The following is an 18,419-nucleotide window of genomic DNA, read 5'->3' as shown; positions in this document are numbered from 1 at the left end:
TATTTTAGTCTAGACTGTAAAATTCACTTAAGACTAGCTTTCCTTTGCTGCTGTATCACATTACATGTGTTCAAACTGTCCCTCTGCCTTTTTTAATGCTCAATTTCCAGTTTTCCCCACATGAAAATGCATAACATAGTCTACTGTGGGCACACCTGCAGTTTGAACTGTAAAATCCCCTCCATGTTGGGGATAGGTTGTAAAGGAGATTATACCAATGAAGTGAAAGGGATCCGCTGACCTGGTCCTGTCTGCTGTAGGCGACTTCCAACAGATACGCACCTGACGAGCTCTGTGACAGTACTTCCCTCTTGTGTTTGATGTGGATGAACTCCAGAGATGCAGCAGTCGATACACTTCTCACATAAACTACATTGACCCTAGATCTAAAGTAAGTCAAAGAGGCGAATGAAGCAATGAAATTCAACATTTTATTGCTCATAGCTCATCTGTAAAGTAAGTGAACCAGCCTGACAGCATGACTGAATCAGGAATTGTCTTGTACAAAGCAAGGTATATCTCTCTAATCTAAAAAATACAGTTCTTCATTGCAAAATATTTGTTGTTCAAAATAGGATACAAATGTCCAAAAACATGATTACCACCAATTCACTTGTTTATATTATATACTTTCAATATTATAAATAAAATCATTCCAAAATGCTTTTAGTAATCTGCACACCAGGTGCTAAAAAAGGCAAATGCAAAAAATGTTATGTTGAAAGATAAAAGCCCTGACAAAATAATACATCAGCAGAGTCCACAGGCTGAAAGTTTTTCCATGAACCAGCATGCAGTAACAAAAAAAAAAAAAAAAAGTAATTAATGTTTGAAGGGGTGAAAAAGAAACTGGGCCAAATTTAATTTGAAAATGCCTTTCATGAATCATTTTACTATGCTGTGTTCAAGTGCTGTGGGAGTTGTATGACTTAGACCTTCAGTTGAAAAATGTTTACACCTGTCACTTTATTCCAGCCAAACCTGTAGATTAAATTCAGCAGTAAGATATATTATTAGTCCTGTGTTTATTTCAGGCTAAATGTGAATTTTTATTTGTGTCAAAGCCATGTGCCTTTCACTGGCTAAATTTAGTTTTGCAACACTAATGACAGTTATAGCAGTTAAAGTATCAGACATTAAAAGTTCCTGCTGTTTTTGTCAAATTTTATATATTTGTGTCAAATACTTAAACCGGATATATAAAAAATGAAAATGCAGTAAGTGAAAAATTATACATCTGATAAGCCTGTCAATTAAAGGCACACAACGCTTCATGTCTACATCCATACTCCACACTCTGTCCAGACCTATCTCTCTAATACTTACTATTACGACCTGCTTTTCCACATCATATACAAATATATACAGTTTCCTTTCATATTCCTACATGTCATGTTCCCTTTTAAATCACTTAACTGCATGACCTTCGACCAAATACTTCCTTAATCGTACCTACAGGACAGTTCCTTGCTAGTATTTTATTGTACCATTCATTCATGTGTGCTTCTTTGGATTATTTGACTTTATTGTGTACTAGAGCGACTTTATTTCAAAGGACACTTCTGGGAACAGCCTTTCTGTGTTGGTGTTTGGGAGACATGGGGGAGTTTTCTGGAGGCGGCCACTGTGGTTTAGTTAGCTGAATATCATCCTCTATTTTAAATGTTTTCTTAGGAGGAGCGGCCTGTGGGGGCCAAATTACAGAAATTTTTTTGCACGGTGTTTTGCTTCCATCAAATGTTTTTGCCTTTTCCATTTCACCGCTGTGTGTTTTGTCCTCTAAAGCTATGGTGCTCATGGAATATCTCCTCTGAAGTTTCTCATCTGTGGGGAAAGTCACACCCCTTCCTGTGGGAGGTTTCTGTCCAAGTCCATTATTGTAGTTCCCTTTAGAGTTGAGGAGTTGTTTGTAATGGGGTAGACAATAGAAGTGTCCGTGAAGAGAGACGTAATTTCCCAGGCTACAAGAAAAGATAATTTTTCAATTGACCATAATATAAAAACCATGATATTTAATATTGCAATGGTCAAAGACTCCCCAGTGGGCATTTATTTGAATGAGTGCCGCATTTACCTTAATTTATTTTTGCAGTGTTCACAACAGAAACAGGATTTATGGTACTTTTTTTTGTCCATTATCAGAGCATCCATCGGATAAGCTCTTCTCCGACAGACTGTGCAGAACTCCGACTTCGGAACTCGAACCTGAAAAACAAATGCAAATAATTAGTCCTCGATTTTAAAAAGTTTCCTCTGAGCTCACAGTGCAATAATGAGCTACAACTTTTAGCTCAGTTTTTATTGAGGTTAATGTTGCAGTACAATAGATTATGTTTGCATTTAAAATGTTCATTTATTTGTTTAAATAAAACATTTACAATGGTCGTGACAGTCAAAGATGGTTCCTTAGGATTTTGCTTTAGTCACACATGTATGCACCCATGTCCAAATGGGTGGCAATGTTATTAGGTCCAGACTGAAAAGGCTCAAAAACTACATTCGTGGTCCCCAGAAGATTAATTGTATTAATTTTGTTCGGCTCAATAGTTCCTCTAGCACCTGTGTTAAGATAAAATATTTAGTTTTCTTCTGTTTATTTTCTGCTAAAGTAATATCATTCCCATCAGGCTCAGCGGTGCTTTGTGTTTAGCACTAATTAGCAAATGTTACTATGGTAGTATGATAAACATTATACCTTCTCAATATTAGCATGTTAGTGTTGTTAATGTAAGCTTGTTAGCATGCTGTTGTTAACATTTGGCTCGAACCACTGCTTTGCACCACGGAGCCTCTAGTGTGGCTCAACTTTGGTACCAGCACCATTTATTTTATAGAATAACATACGCAGGCCGTATAATGGAAAATGCTGCTTCAACAGTCCATGCCATGTTTTTACATGCGTGTCAGGTGTTTACCAGAAGAGACGGTGTTTGTCTGACGTGATGCTACTTGTGATGTCGTCTCTTCAGAAACAGTGTAGCCCAGACTTTTGAAAACCGTCTCGCTCTCCGTCCACGTTTTCTGGAAGTTCCTCAGCAACCTCTCAGTGGCATCTTCATCGCAGATCTCTGTTCTCCGCACTGGTGCAGCTTTTCTTTTAACTGCATCAGCGTAGGAAAAAGGAGGCCGTTGAGTTGTCACGCTCTCAGAGTGCTCCGTGACAGCTGTCCTCGTTCCTGTGACCTTGTTACCAAACTGATCAACATTTGAGAAATGTTCTGTGATTGATTTGGTTTCAGAGAAAGCTGACGGGTCTGCTGGCACAGTTCCTAACTCATGTTTCTGTAGAGGGATGGGGGTGCTCTGCCGTGAGCTTCCCTTTGTCTCTTGAGGACTTTCTTGCTTTGAAGTGTCTGCTGTTGTTTCACTCAGACTTGACACAGGCTCCTCCTGATCCTCTTTCTCCTCTTTGAAAGAGAAACTTTGCTCACCCAGTTCAAAAACATTTTTAATAGCCTGGATGTCAAAAGTTGGCATTTCCTGTTCCAGGATGTCTAATATCTCTATGTCACAAGCTGTGCTTTCAGCATCACCGTGAAGCCGCTGTGCCAGTGGGATAAGCTCTTTTCTGATATATAAATTCTCTTCTGGTGATTCAAATTTGTTTACAAGACTAGACATGTCCGCCCTAGGAACCTCATCCTTTTCTTTGTTCTTGTTTTCCGTCTCACACTCCTCCATGTCTGGGCCCAGTCGTTCAGGGATCTCAATGGGCTTTTTTCGCACATAGGTTTTATTAATTTCAGCTTTTTGAGCCTCTTCAAAAAACTCTCTCTTTTCTTTGACAGATGCACATGATGGCTCTGATATATCTGATTCTTCAGCAAGATCAGGGTCATTTCGGCCCAATGCCGGGTGGGTCTCAGGCTTATTTTGTATTTCATATGCATTTAAACTCTCTGAAAGATTAGCTTGATTTTCACCTGCATGTTCAGAATTTACATCAGCCTGCTGAGCCTCCTCAAGCAAACTCTTTTTAGATTTTTCTGTAGCAAGCAACGTCCCTAAAACATCCACAACCTGAGACTCGATTTTGATTTGTCGATGGAAGGATGCAGGCGATTCCACAATTTCTGATTTCTTCTCTGGGATCTGCTGGGGAGAAAGAAGTGGCGGTGGGGTGACACCACGTGAAAGCTTCGCTGTTGTGTCTTTGAGTCGAGGCAAATTTTCTGCTCTGTCGAAAGTCGGAGAAGGTGTGATTCTAGTGAGGCGTGATGTTGGAGTATCACACCTGCGTGGTGGTGGTGTGGGAGGTGTAGGTGGCCTGTGCAGCAGGGTGGGTGACGGAGTTACTCTCTGGGGTGAGTCAGTTCTCCGTGTTGATTCGATGGTGATAAACGTCGGCGAGGGAGAACGCATCCTCAGTGATGGTGAGGGAGCCCGAAGGTCAACAGACTTGCACTGACTCACCTCTTCCTTCTTTTCTTGAGAGGTTTCGTTCTTTCTTTGGTTCTCAATTTTGGCAGAACCAATACTGATCTTGGATATTCTTGGTGTTGCCCCACCAGAAATGCCTTTCTCGGAAACTGGCTCACATTCGTGCTTCTCTATTGTCTCAGTAGCTTCTAGGTTTATTAGTTTAGTCTGTGCTTGTTTCCTCACATATGAGAGAATGTCTTCATTTTTATTTGAATCACTTTCCACTACAGATCCCTCCAGTTCACATTTTTTTTCTGGACTCATAAGCCAATCGGGGACTGTACTGAGCAGAGTCATAGATTTAGAGTCGGTCTTTTGTGAAACTCTTTGTATCTCAGTGACATGAGAGGGTAATGCTTGAATCTTTTGCATCTGATATTCTTTTGTTTTCACTGTTGGGGACTTCACCAGTTCATTTTGTTCTGACTCAACTGTCACTGTAATTGGGACGTCCCTACTTCTTTCTGGTGGTTTCTCTGTGCTCTGCTGAATAACTGTCACTCCTTTCTTCTTCTGAGATGCCTTAACATGCTGTTGAACTGGTTTTTGTTGCTGGGAATTCTGATCGTTTTTACTTTCTGTAGTAACAACTTCACTGTTGACTTGAATGCGCTCTTCTTTTATACTTTCCTGAAGTTGGGCAACTGGAACTGTTTCCTGAGTTTGGAGGGATTTTTCAGATGTTTCGGTTTTTGATTCTGTGGAGATTTCTTTACCTTGTCCTGGCAGTACACCCCCTTTAGACTTTTTGGACTTCTTTTTCTTCTTTGCTGGAGTTGGAGTTTCTGGTTGGTTGTCAATTATGCTCACAGTTAGAGCAGGAGCTAAGGCAGGAGCAAGAGAGGAAGTAAGTTTCTTAATCTCCTGCTTTAACTGTGTCTTTTCCTCTTTAGGTTCACTGATCTCTTTCACCTCAGTAGTTTCCCTCATTTCCACCTTCAAATCTTGTGAAACACTCAGTTTCTCGTTCTCATTGAACATTTTCATCTCCACTTGCTTTTCTTGTTTATTGCTCTTTTTCACCTTTTGGTTTGGTTTGCCCGTTTTTCCATTTGAATGGGCAGCTGCCCTTTCTGTTTGAATTGGCTGATCAGAAACCTTTTGTTGGTTCTTGGTGGGGGAATGATCACTTTTCTTCTGGTTATCAGGTTGTGGTGATTTAGACTCCTTTACATTTTTGGATGTCTGATTGCAAAGATTACTGGGTAATTCTGCAGCTGTAGTGTCTTCTGTCTGCTTCTCAGGTGGTGATTTGCTTGATTTTACATCCTGAATAGTGACGGTGCTTTCAGGTTTTACTGTTTGAACAGGGGTTTCGCCTTCCTTTTTATGCTCAGATTTGTTCGAGCTCTTTGTTTTCTGATGTAGAGACTCTTTCTTTCTGTCAGCAGTAATATTTTCTGTTTTTGCAACATCGCTGATTGAGCTCTGGACTTTGTGATGCATGACAGACTGAATAGACTGTTTGGAAGAAACAGAAACTGTTTTCTGTGTTGTATTCATCTGTTGTCTAACAGCTGATACAGATGTAGCCTTTTGAACAGAGACAATCTTAGAAGTCTCATTAGAGACAATTTGCTGTTTAGCAGTGGATGTAAATGTAGAGTCTGTGAGCATTTTCTCATGACTGGTGCTTACATTGCTTTGTGTGGCATCGGAAACACGCTTGGTTAAGTCACATGGTAAAGAATCTGAATGAACACACACAGCCCTCAGCTCTGTGATTTCTGATGCATTGTTATTTGACTGCTCCGTGTCTTTGTTGGAAAGCATTTCAAGAGCAGCGGTAACTGAGTCATGTATGTAATAGGGAGGTGGAGTGGTTGGGGGTGTGTTTTCCTCCTTCAGCTTCCGATACCTTTCCTCTGCTTTTATCAACGGAGTGTTAAATTTACTCATTTTCCCTCTCATGAAGGGAGGAGGAGAGGGTGGAGGGGTGAATTTCACAGGCGAGATATAAACCTTCTTCAGTGGCTGTGGTGACTCAGGCATTGGAGAGATTTCACATGAAACTGTTTTTGATGTATGCATTGTTTGCGATTGGTTCTGGCTCATTTCAACTATTTTCTGTGATGTTACCTCCACCTTTTGTGTTTTATTCAGCTCAATTTTAGGCTCCAGTTTTGGTACTGGGTGTAAAGTTGGAGCTTTTACTTTTTTGACAGTCATCTTTTTCGCTTTTGCTGGTGAAGAATGAATTGCCTGTGCTGGCATGCTTTCCAGTTCTTGTTGAGATGGAGGGGGTGGGAGGAAGTCCTGCTCACTCGAGAGTGGTGGTGGAGGAGGAGGAAGGTGATCAATGTAAGAATCAACAGAGGGAGGAGGAGGAGTGGGAGGAGGAGGAGGAAGGTCAGCATCTACTACTGGAGGTGGAGGAGGTGGGAGAGGCAGATCAGGTTCTGGTGCTTCTGGTTTTAAGATGTAAACATTAGTTTTCACTTTGGTTTTATCTACTTTTATCATTCCCTTTAAGCTAGGTTTAAGATTACGAAACTCTGTCTTTAATGTTTTGATGCCGTGGTTTTGGGTAATAGTTTTATGCTCCATCAGAGTTGTTGACTCCTGAGCCGACTGCTTCATAATAACAGTTTTAGTTTCGTTGGAGAGAGAGTGGGTTTCTTTTGATGTTTCAGCTAAATTAGCTGTTTTTATCTTTTGTATGTTCCTCTGTGCATCTGTACTTAGGTTTTTAACTGGAGGGCTTTTCTTGACTCTCACTCTTCTGTGAGCTCCATGCCTGACTTGAGGAGTTTCACGTTGTGCTGTTTCCAGCAGTGATTTAATAGTACCTTTGACATCACCCTTTATCACTTCTTCTTTCTCCAGCTGGGTTTGCTCCTGTGTCTCATACAGTGACTTTATTGACAGCTTGACATCACCCTTTACGTCACCCTCAAGGCTTGGACTCCTTTGCATCCTCGGTGAAGATGGGGGCTCCATTAGGAGCTGAATTGTACCTTTGACATCTCCCTGAACATCTATTTCCTGCTGGTATGTTTTCTTCTCACTGGAGGCATCTTGTAGGCTTTGCATTGCTGTGTGAATGTCACCCCTCACTATTTCCTCCTTTTCAACTTCCCTCACCACTTGTTTTGCCAGCTCCAGAGATTTTAGTGTGGCCTTTACATCTCCAGCAACTAAATCCTCAACAACAACTTCATATTTAGATGTTGCTGATTTCTCAAGAGACCTCAGAGCCCCTTTGATATTTCCTGGTATGATGTCTGGTTTCTCCACCTCCTTGTGGTGCTTTTGAGCTCTCGCCAGACAACGCAAAGTTTTCGGTATGTTGCCTTTCACCACCTCCTCTTTCTCCACAACAACTGTCTGATTCACTGATTCAGACAACGAATTCAAAGCAGCTCTTAAATCACCCTTGACTATCTCTTCCTTTTGGAGTTTCTCCAGTGAGACAGTTGGCTCTGTCATGAAAACCTTCACTGTGTTCTGAACGTCACCAGGTATAACATCCTCTACTGTCCGCTCAATTTGCGTCTGATTACGGCCGAGGATGAGTTTTGTACCCTTGATGTCGCCTCCAATGATCTTCTCTTTTTCTGCTGTGCTGTCTGGTGGGGTCTCATCAGGTGCTAAATGAAGCTGTTTAAGATATTCCAGAGCTCCAGATTCGATACATGTGGAGTAAAAGTGAACATTCCCTTTTTCGGTGTCATCCACCTTTATCTTCACGTTCTGATCTGGCTTATCTGGACTGGAAAATCTTTGAAGAGCACTCTTTATATCTCCTCTTACAACTTCTTCTTTTTCAACATTAACATTCTCTTGTTTATTGAGAAGGGAATATAAGGTCATTTGTACATCTCCTTTTTCATCCTCTTGGATTAGTATTCCATGTTTTACTGACCCACCCTCATCTAAAAGGTTGTTTATCGCTTCTTGTATGTCACCTCGTAATATTTCTTCTTTTTTAACGGGACTCTGTCTGTCTTGGTTGAACAGTTGCTGCACTGTTGAACTGATATTACCTTTCTCATTTGAATCAATTACTATCTGTCTCTCATTTCTTTCCTGTTTGTTCAGTAGGTTCATCATAATAGTCTTCAGATCGCCGCTAATGACTTCTTCCCGTTGAATCTCTGGAGCCTCCTTATTCAGTAGCTGGTATTTTGCCATCCTAACATCGCCAATTTCATCAGCTTCAATGAGTATTCCCCTCGATGTTACCATTTTCTGACTAAAAAGCTCCTCCAGCGTTCCCTTAATGCTCTTCCCCAGGATTTCAGTCTTCTCCATTTTTGTCTCATTGAAGTCATCAAATGGTGTAGTTTCAAAAAGCCATGTTGTTGTCTTTACATCTGCTTTGGGAATCTCCTCTTGAGTGACGGTTGTATCTTCATCCTCATCTGCTTCTTTAATGTGGTCCAGAGGATTTTTCTCGAAGAGCCAGACTGAATGTTTAACATCTCCCTTTGCAACCTCCTCCTTTTTAACAGTTTCAATTAGATTTTCTGAACTCATACTTCTTATTTTATCAATAGACTGGGTTTCAAATTTCCATTTTGCAGTCCTGACATCACCTTTTTGTATTTCACTCACATTAACTGTTCTGACACACTCCTGTGACAGGGCGTCAGACTCAAAACGATGTTTATTCAGCTTAACGTTGCCTCCCTGAATATCGTCGACAGTTTTTATTAAAGCCTTATTTTCTTCAGCAATCCTGTCAAGCGGTTGTGTCTCGAATTTCCACTTGGCAGATGTGACATCTCCTTTTTGAACATCATGTTGTGTGACAGATTTGATTATATAAACCTCATCTGTGTCCTTGATAGCATCAAGGGGCTTGGTTTCAAACAACCACCGGGTTCCCACTACATCGCCATGTGTCACCTCCTCACTTGTTACAGTGGTGACCTCGTGGTAGTGACCTTCCCTGTCCTGAATAGCATAAAGGGGCTGAGTTTCAAACATCATGGTGTAATTTCTCACATCTCCCTTCTCGTCTTCATCTCGAGCGATTTTACACATTTTCATCAGTTCTGTGTCTGTCTCAGAAGACACCTCACGGATTTTATCCAGAGAGTAGGTCTCAAAAATGAAACGACCCTTATCTACATCTCCTCCTTGTATATCATTCACTGTGCGGCTGCTCATAGTTTCTTCTTGACTATCGTGTATTGAATCTATGGGTTGGTTTTCAAAGAGCCATTTACAGCTCACTACGTTTCCTTTTTGTATGTCCTCAGTCTGAACCTTCTTCAGTCTTTGCATCACTTCTTCGGACGTAGAAGTCATGATATCAGATGTTTGATTTTCAAAAATGTACTTCATCCTTGACACGTCCCCAGATGCAATGTCTATCTCTGTGACACGCTTAAAAGAGCCTGACACCTCCTCACTGAGGTTCTCCAGTTTCTCTGTCTCAAAGAGAAAACAAGCCATTCTTACATCCTTTCCTCTAATGTCCTCTTGATTCACTGTGCATGTTTTCAGAATAGTCTCTGTCTCATCGTGGATAGAATCGAGTGCTTGCGTCTCAAAAAGCCACGTGCAGGTTTTGACATCTCCCTTACGTATTTCTTCAGATTCATTTTCACCCTTTAACTCCACTTTGTCATACAAGATGTCCATTGGTTTTGTTTCAAATAGCCACTTACATGTTTTCACATCACCCTTTATGACATCAAGATTTTTACTTGTCCCCACGGTCTCTTCATCTTCAATATTGCTGAAATACTTAATGGCATCAAGAGGCTGTGTTTCAAACAACCACTTTGCAGTTTTAACATCACCAGACTCTATTTCTTGTTTGGATATTCCTTTAATAATTTGGTATTTATTAATGCTTTCATCAAATTGGTCGATTGGTCGTGTTTCAAACATCCACCTACAGGTTGTTACGTCTCCTTTTACAACCTCCTCACGCCGCACTGTTCTCACCTCATGGAAGTGACCTGAGCTGTCTTGCATGGCATACAATTGAGTTGACTCAAATAGGTCTTTGTTTGATTTCACAGAGCCAGATTTCACTCCCTCTATGAGAATCTTTTGGGATTCATTGCTTCTGTTTAAATCAGTGCTCTCAAAGATTTGCTTGTAGTTGGAGACATCTACTTTATCAATTTCTTCTAGGTCAATTGTTCGGATGATTTCCTTCTTTTCCTCTCTAATGTGTTCCAGGGGTTGGCTTTCAAACCTCCATTTCTGATGTCTAACATCACCCTTTTCCTCATTAATTGCTACAGTTCTTTTCAATTTGCCCACCTCTGCAAGCTCCTTCAGCTCATCAGTTGGAATTGTTTCAAAATAATTTCTGGCTGATTTTACATTACCTGCAATAATTTCCTCTCTTGTCATGGGTCGAGCATTTGAATCATCTTTTAGAGTATCCATTGGCTGTGTTTCAAATACCCAGCAGTTCTTGCGAACATCTGCCCTGCAGCTTGTGCCGTCCTCCTGTGTGAGGTCATCCTCAATATTCACAGTTCGTGTAACCTCCTTCTTCTCCTCTCTTATGTGCTCTAGAGGTTGACTCTCAAAACGCCACTTTTGGTGTCTCACATCCCCTTTGATTTCTTCATTCACCGTTGCCTTTTTAAGTTTTCCGACCTCAGGGCCGGTTTTCCTGCCTGCTTGAGGGCTGCTTTCAAAAAAGTGCCTTGCAGATTTAACATTGCCCCCAATAATTTCTTCAGTACATTGAGGTCTGGCATTGGAATCATCCTTCAGCGAATCCATTGGCTGAGTTTCAAACACTAAGCAGTGCTTGCGCACATCAGCTCCGACGATCTCTTTCTTTTCCATTTGAGAGCTTTCCAACTCATTGAGAGAATTTAATGTCTTTATCTCAAACAGCCACCTGCCAAAGTCTCCCTTATTGCTGTCTTCCATTGAAAGGCTACACACAAGTTTCAAAGAGGTGGATTCGTTCTTGGCCATGTCCAGTGGTTGTGTATCGAAAAGCCAACGTGAAGCAATGGAGTTCTCTAACTCAGTTTCAATTTTGCGCACAGATTTAATCTCCAGCATCTGGTTCGATTGTCCCATAATGATGCATTTAAACTGAGTGTCAAAAGTGCTTGTTACAGTTTTCACTTCTTCATGAATCTCCTCTAACACTGACCTAAGACTCAGCAGGTGGCTCTCATCAATGGTTTCAGTGTGCCCAAGGCTTTCCATGTACTTATTGTCAATCATGTAAATAGTAGCATTTTCATCTTCCTCCGTAAACACAACCTCTTTTGTTAAATCTTGCATTTTATTTAGTGTGTCCATTGTTTGGGTTTCAAATAACCATGCTGCAGCACGGACATCTCCTTTGTCAAATCTGTTGAATTTATTTTTAAATTCTGTTGAGTTGGTTTTTTGTGAACCAAGCTCATCTATTGGCTTGGTCTCAAACATCCAAGCTGTGTGTCTCACGTCTTTTCCCACAATTATTTCCTGCTGACTTATTTTCTTGTTGCCATCGTCAACTGTGTCATCTCTGATCGTGTCCAGTGGCCTATTCTCAAACATCCAACGCATTGCCTGCACTTCCCCTGGGAGAATCTCCTCCCAGTCCACATATTCTTCATCATTCATGTCATCAGGACTATAACCATCATCATCATACATGCGCTCTTGGTTCTCTGGCTGGTTGTTGTCACTTTCACTGTAGTCATTGTAGTACTCTTTCTCAATATTCTTACGAACCTCCGGGTGAATGTGCTTGTAGAGACGTTTAAGCTCATACATACTTCTCTGTTTGGAGTAAGCTTCTTTGTTCAGTGGGTATTTGGAGGAGTTTGCTGGTTCTGGAGGCTCAGGTGAGTAATGGCACACTGGAATATTTTGGCTTTCAGGGGGCATTTGTAGTAAGTCTGGGGGCGGGGGTGGAAGATAGTCAGATTCTTCAGCCAGTGGGGGTGGAAAGTCCTCATAATCTGTCACTGCAGCTGTTGTGTCTTTGGTTGCTTCAGTAGCAGATACCTCACACACCACACTAGTCACTGTGTTGTTTTGTGTGACATTTGAAGACCACTTAGATCGATTGATGTCACGTCCAATCTTTTTAAGGAACAAAAATAATATTTGTGCATAAATAATGATAAAATCTATGGCATTACTTTTTGACAGCATTATATAAACATAACATATTATCTATTTTGGAACCCCAGCAGCTCAAGTGGAAAAAAATGACCATGAAACATGAATTATCTTGCATAGCAAGACACCTGTCAGCCCAAGGTGAATAGTACTGCGTGAAACATTTCGATGTCATATTATGTTCTTTGCAGCCACAAACAAATATATCACAGGAATAAATTAAAGCAATAACCCTTAAGAATTTCATGAAAACAAACCATGTGATATGAGAGTTGCAGCAATAACCTTTATATTCCCACTACTCATACACTAGATATTAATTTGCCTTCATACCCACAAAAGAGGAAACCATATATTTGTACATGCATCAACGTTTACTTTTCATTCTACCACAGAGTAGTATTGCGTTATTTCTAATTAAAATTGATTATTTCATTCTGCAACTCAAAAGCATTCAACTGGCAAAATAGAGGGTGGCTTTATATTATAAGTAGTCATGTCAAATGCAGTGTATCTGTCACTTAAATGAACAACGACACTCATTGTTCATTAAAAATGCATCTACAAAACAAGACGTGGATCAGTTTTAAATGCTGCAGGAAGTAATAGAACAATAATGAGTATCCACAATGAGCTATTAGATGAAGGGCCACAGGCGAGAGGCTGAACACTTCCAACTCCGCAAGGTAACAAATGTTATTGTGCCTTACCATTGGGTGGAAAACCACTACCTCCAGCATGAAATCAGGTCATGATTTCAATTATCTTTGATTGACTTATTTATTAAAACAACATGACTGCACTGTAAACAAATATGCCAGTTGCTGTTCTGTTGCATTTCTAAAGAGGAAGCTGCTGTTGTATTAAATGGCACCTTCTGTAGCAACCACATGTGACCAGATCACTAAAATCTTATGGCTTATGACTTTATTGAATATATGTTAAGTGTTTTTCATTCCTGTGAATACAACCCTAAATAATCAAAATAAAATAACTGAAATGGAAATACTTACTATAACTGTTTTGTGTGGAGCAGCCTCCTCGATCGTTCTTTCAAAGTGATCTCTCAGTTCTTTTGTAGTGTATCTGGGAAACTCTTCTTCTGAAAGTCAGCACAAAGGAAGGGCTTAAATTTGTTAGGCAGTGTACGAGGCAAAGAACAAAAATATCTACACAACAGCCTACCTGTTTCATTCTGGTGGTTTTCATAACTGGATGCAAAGTCCCTGTTGCTGTATGCTGCCTGTATGTATTTAACAAACAAAAATAATGAAAAGTTGTATAGACAAATATAGAAAGTAAAATATTTTAATGTAATACCATCAAAGATTTCTAAACAAATATAAATTGAGCAAAACTGATTACAACAGGTTACAGATTATACTCAACAAGGGAATCAAAATTTTTGGCTGCCTGCAGGAGCACAATGAGAGTAATGTTCAGTACCATTGTGTCTTGGTTGGAATTTAGCTGCTGACTGCCTGGGGTGACCTGCCTGCTGCCACTTGACACTGCCACCTCCGATGACATTTGCTGTGAAGATGAAGACGGTGGTTGTCAAACACTGACAAAATATGTGTCTGCCACACAAATCCTCACTTGCACAGATGACTCACTCTGTCTCATCTCATCACATTGCCCTCCCTTGTCATAGCCACAGATGTGAGTTTACTCCACTCCAATTTACTCCACCAGCCAAAGCTTAATAGTACATAACAGAATACCATGCAGAGAAGATGCTAGAGCAGATTGCTCACTGCAGTTTGAAATGACTAATCACAGATGGATGTGAGATGAAAAAGAATGTGCCAAGCTATTCACTGTATCATAGCAAAATTGGAAATTTTTTCCCATTACTTTAGGTTTCTACTGAATGGAGCTTCAATACAAGTGTTATGAAAGCCCCCTGGAGGTTTTCATGAAAGCTCTTAGAAATGTCAAGTAATGTCTGTCGGTAAAACTAACTAAAACTCACTTATTGCTCTGGTATTGCAGTAAAATGTAACAATAACTGCCTATGCTAAAATGTAGGGTTTTTACTTGCAAAGCTCCCAATGCAGTTAAATAACTAACTAACTAAATGTAGGGTGCAAATAGGAACCAGCTAAGGACAAAACCAGCTCAGGCCATAGGAAACATTATTGTCATGTAACCACAGCCATCTCTTCCATGCTTTTACTAAAGCATGAGCCTTCTGAATGCACATGTGTACCTGCACAGATCTGTGATGAACATGGAACTGGGTTATACTGTGTGATGATGCCGTTTCCTGGGTCTCAAATTGTTTCCGCACACTGGCAAATCCCCCAGGCAGGGAACAGACCTCTGACTCCTCCATGACCTAATGAAGCAGGAAATATCATTAGCTGCTTCCATTTCTACATGACCTAAAATCAAACAGATGCTTAATGGGGCTGTCCTGTCTAGTACATGCTGCTGTCAAACATGGATCAGCTAATACTTGGTGCACTTTGCCTTTTCACTCTTGCACAGGGTACTCTATATTATCTACTGCATGTGTTATGCCCTGTGAGGGTAGGCATCGTTTTTCCTATTTATTTATATGTGTCTATGCAAGACTGACTGACCCCCTTATTCCAGCTTCAAAACTGTGACCACATCCACTAATACCGTATGAAACCACCACTAACAATGGTGACAAAATGAACTCGGCTCAGCTTTTGTGCAATCCTGGATGCCCAGCTAGAAACTAAAATACAAATCATAGGTACAGGAAAATAACAGCTTTTAAAAAGTTGCATTTAAAAGTTGGTTACTAGTTACACAAAGGTTCTTTTCAGTGCAGGCAACTCTGACAGGTACTGAAGCCACGCACTGTAAATGAAACAATACATGCCCATGCACAAGTTAAAGTACCCCGCTGGGGATGGCGTTGTCTGCTTGCTCGGAGACAGCTGCCTGGTACATGGCCTCACAGCTGGTTAGTGTGATGACCTCTGAGCCCACAGAGCGAATCCGGTTCCTCTGGTTTAAATCTCTTTCAGGAAGTTCTGCCCTGGTTAGCCCTGCGCTGCCAGCAGCTAAGGCACAAATAGCCAATACAATGTTACAGAAAATAGTCCTTTAGTTGTGGTATTAGGTGTCATAATAAGCGGTAGAATACAGTAATTAGTGTTGTAAACACTGCAATTAAAGCACAAATCAGGATGTCAGAGCTCTGTATTTTGGAGGTTTCATTTTGTTTTGTTTAAGATGCTCTGTTATTTTGCAGATAGCATGGCTCATGTGGTGATTACATTTGTGCGTGAATCAAGTATTTAAAAATGAACACACACAAAAGCTCCAGTCTGTTATTATTATTATTATTATGATTTATTTATTTATTTATTTATTTTGGTATTCATATTTGTTCAGTTTGTGATATATTCACAAAGACAACAGAGCTGGAGCCACAGCAATGCTTTTAAGTGGTTAACATAGCGCAGGTGGTGCTTTTTTTTTTTTTTTTTTTTTTTTTTGAATATGACTTTTAAAATGCTGTACAAGGACATTATTTAAATCAATCACACACCTGTCTTCTCCTGACGTTCAGTCGCTCACAGGATGTGCAGGATTTACTTTAAACAGGCATGCTAATTTACTCCCTTAAAGCGCACTGAGTTTTTGTCCTTGTGTTCCTGTAATGTATGTGCTACAAAACCAGTCAGTGAGATAATAAGCTCTTCCAACTCCTTGACATCATATCTGGACAGTTGCTGACATATTTTTATCTGGGTTTCTGAATTTAAAGTATTCACACCTCAGTTATCCATGTAAATGTGCTGATGTAACCGAGCGAAATAACACTGAAATATAAATCTAGACTGTTTTTATATTTAAAAAATATACAGTGTCAGAATCTTCGTAAGCCTATTCATTACTCTGAAGACTAACAGCTTCAGCATCTCTGCTCTGCCATGTAGTGAATTAACACTATTTAAATCCATTTATATATTTAACTCATAAAATATCAAGAATAATGCCAGCAAATGCTGCCAGGCCGCCGCTGCGTGAGGATATTTCACATCTGTAATATTATTTCTGGCAGCAAAGGGACAGATTTAATCACCTCATATCATTTTTCACAGTATTTAGAATTCAATAAAGTACTGTGTCAATAAAGCACCACATCAGAACAGCCCAATTGTTTTACAGATTAGCTCAAAGGGGATAAACTGTTCAAAATTAAACAGAATAGTGGGTTTTTAAACCTCTTGTTGTCGTAAGCTATGAATGCAAAAAACATGCAACACCAACTGCTCTATTGCTGATTTTCTCTGGTATATTTCTGTAGTTCTCCTGCTTGATTGATATCTCACCAGGATATTCTGTTTTAGCCTTGGAGGTTTGGTGGCTATGTTTGTGTAAAGCAGTCTGTCTATTAAGACAACTACACAGCTCGGACTATTACACAGCTTTGGTTAATTACAGCCTGTAGTTTGCTTCTTAATTTCAGCAGTGAAACTTTACCAGTGGAAAACTCTGCACTGCAGCATATTCCAGGTTTTAAGGGCAGTAAATTATTGTGGTAGGTCCTAAAATTTGTAGCCAAAAAAATCTGTCAACAGCATGAGGCTATCCCATGACAAGTCAGGATGGGCTGCAAGCTCGAATAACAAGAAAGTGAAGTAATCTAGGCGCCATGAACCTTCAAAAAATAAACCAAGCCTATTTTAAACATAACCATGCAGGGTCAGGTGTCTCAGTGAAATATAGTGGAAAGCTGGGAGGTCAAAGCTTTCCTTTCCGAAAGCTCTTCGATAAGATTGATAACCTTGTAGTTGTGCCTTTCTTTGTAATTACTCTTCAGTATTTTGCACTTCATGGCTTTCCTGGCGACGCTGAAGTAGAGTACTAGACTTGGCACAGCTCAGCAGTCTATTTGAAGTTGGTTAACTGAATTAATCTAATCTCCTCTCAAGCTAAAACTTCATTTAATTTAGTATTTTAGTCACAGTTTATTTTTCTGCAGGTCAGAGATAAGATTTATATTTTGGCTCTGTTTTTTTGAGTGGAAGTGCACTCAGCATGACGAAATGTTAATGAATTTTCGAGTACAATTAAGAATTCACTGCCAGTCTGTCATGTTTTTCTCTGCAGTTGTCAAAAGGAGACTTTATGATGCATTATCATTTTCTTTGCATGCAGAATCATTTGCATAAAACTATCATTTACAAAAATAGAAATAATTCACATATTCATTACCTACCAGGTAAAGATGATACAGTGAATATTAACAATATGAGCTCAGCAGGTAGAATCCCACACCAAGGCCACTGCACCCCTGGCCTGCAGGGTCTTTCCAAGCCAAAAGCAAATCCCAGTGAGTGGTGGAGACCAGCTCCAGTACTATGTGTTCACCTCTGTCCAACGGGCAGGCAGTGACAGCTGATTTTATTTCAGACCCTCCGCCCCCTTGCAAAAGATGGGCCTGGGGTGAGTTTTTTTAGAGAGCGAGGCTTTCATGCCTCCCATGTCGGGTCTCCAGAAAATTCATATAGAAATGCTTCCTGTGACTCCTGTGGAGACGCTTGTCTACTGATAAACTGGTCACCCTGGTTTCATCATCATGACTTCTGTCAGGGCACGCTGCATACCCCAGCAGCTGTTACCGCCTGTCATGATATGCCAAAATATGCACATACAAATTCACGGCAAATACTCTGCAGCGTAAAGTGGATGTTGGGCAGGTGCAAAATCAAATGACAGCAAATGGTGGTGAAAAGTGTTGGCCATGCTCTGTGTTTTGCGTTTGGTCTGAAATGAGGTCAGTGATGTAATGCTATTTGTTGAGGAGAGGAGGTTTAAGGGGGCTGTAAATATGACAAGAGACACCTCTAATGTGGAAGAGCTAGCCACCTCATCTCATTTGGCCTAGATAGACAGGGTGGCGCCAGCCTGACTCTGGTATCTCATGGAAGCTGGGCCAGTGTTTGGAGACCAGACAT

General features: G+C 40.4%; 1 protein-coding gene across 1 annotated transcript; it reads right to left on the bottom strand.

Annotated features, from left to right (window-relative positions):
• Positions 1-417: 417 nt before the first annotated feature.
• On the bottom strand, positions 418-17,827 carry xirp2b (xin actin binding repeat containing 2b). The gene is made up of 9 exons (XM_026295265.1): positions 17,681-17,827; positions 15,349-15,512; positions 14,684-14,812; positions 13,918-14,004; positions 13,657-13,714; positions 13,485-13,573; positions 2,916-12,432; positions 2,075-2,205; positions 418-1,961 (listed from the first exon to the last, which is right to left on the bottom strand). The coding sequence occupies exons 2-8, from the start codon at positions 15,397-15,399 to the stop codon at positions 2,114-2,116; spliced, it is 10,023 nt and encodes a 3,340-aa protein (XP_026151050.1). The 5' UTR covers positions 15,400-15,512; positions 17,681-17,827; the 3' UTR covers positions 418-1,961; positions 2,075-2,113.
• Between the last annotated feature and the right edge of the window lie 592 nt (positions 17,828-18,419).

Source organism: Mastacembelus armatus, chromosome 21 (assembly GCF_900324485.2).
Source record: "Mastacembelus armatus chromosome 21, fMasArm1.2, whole genome shotgun sequence".
NCBI lineage: Eukaryota > Metazoa > Chordata > Actinopteri > Synbranchiformes > Mastacembelidae > Mastacembelus > Mastacembelus armatus.
This window is presented reverse-complemented; position numbering and strand designations above follow the sequence as displayed.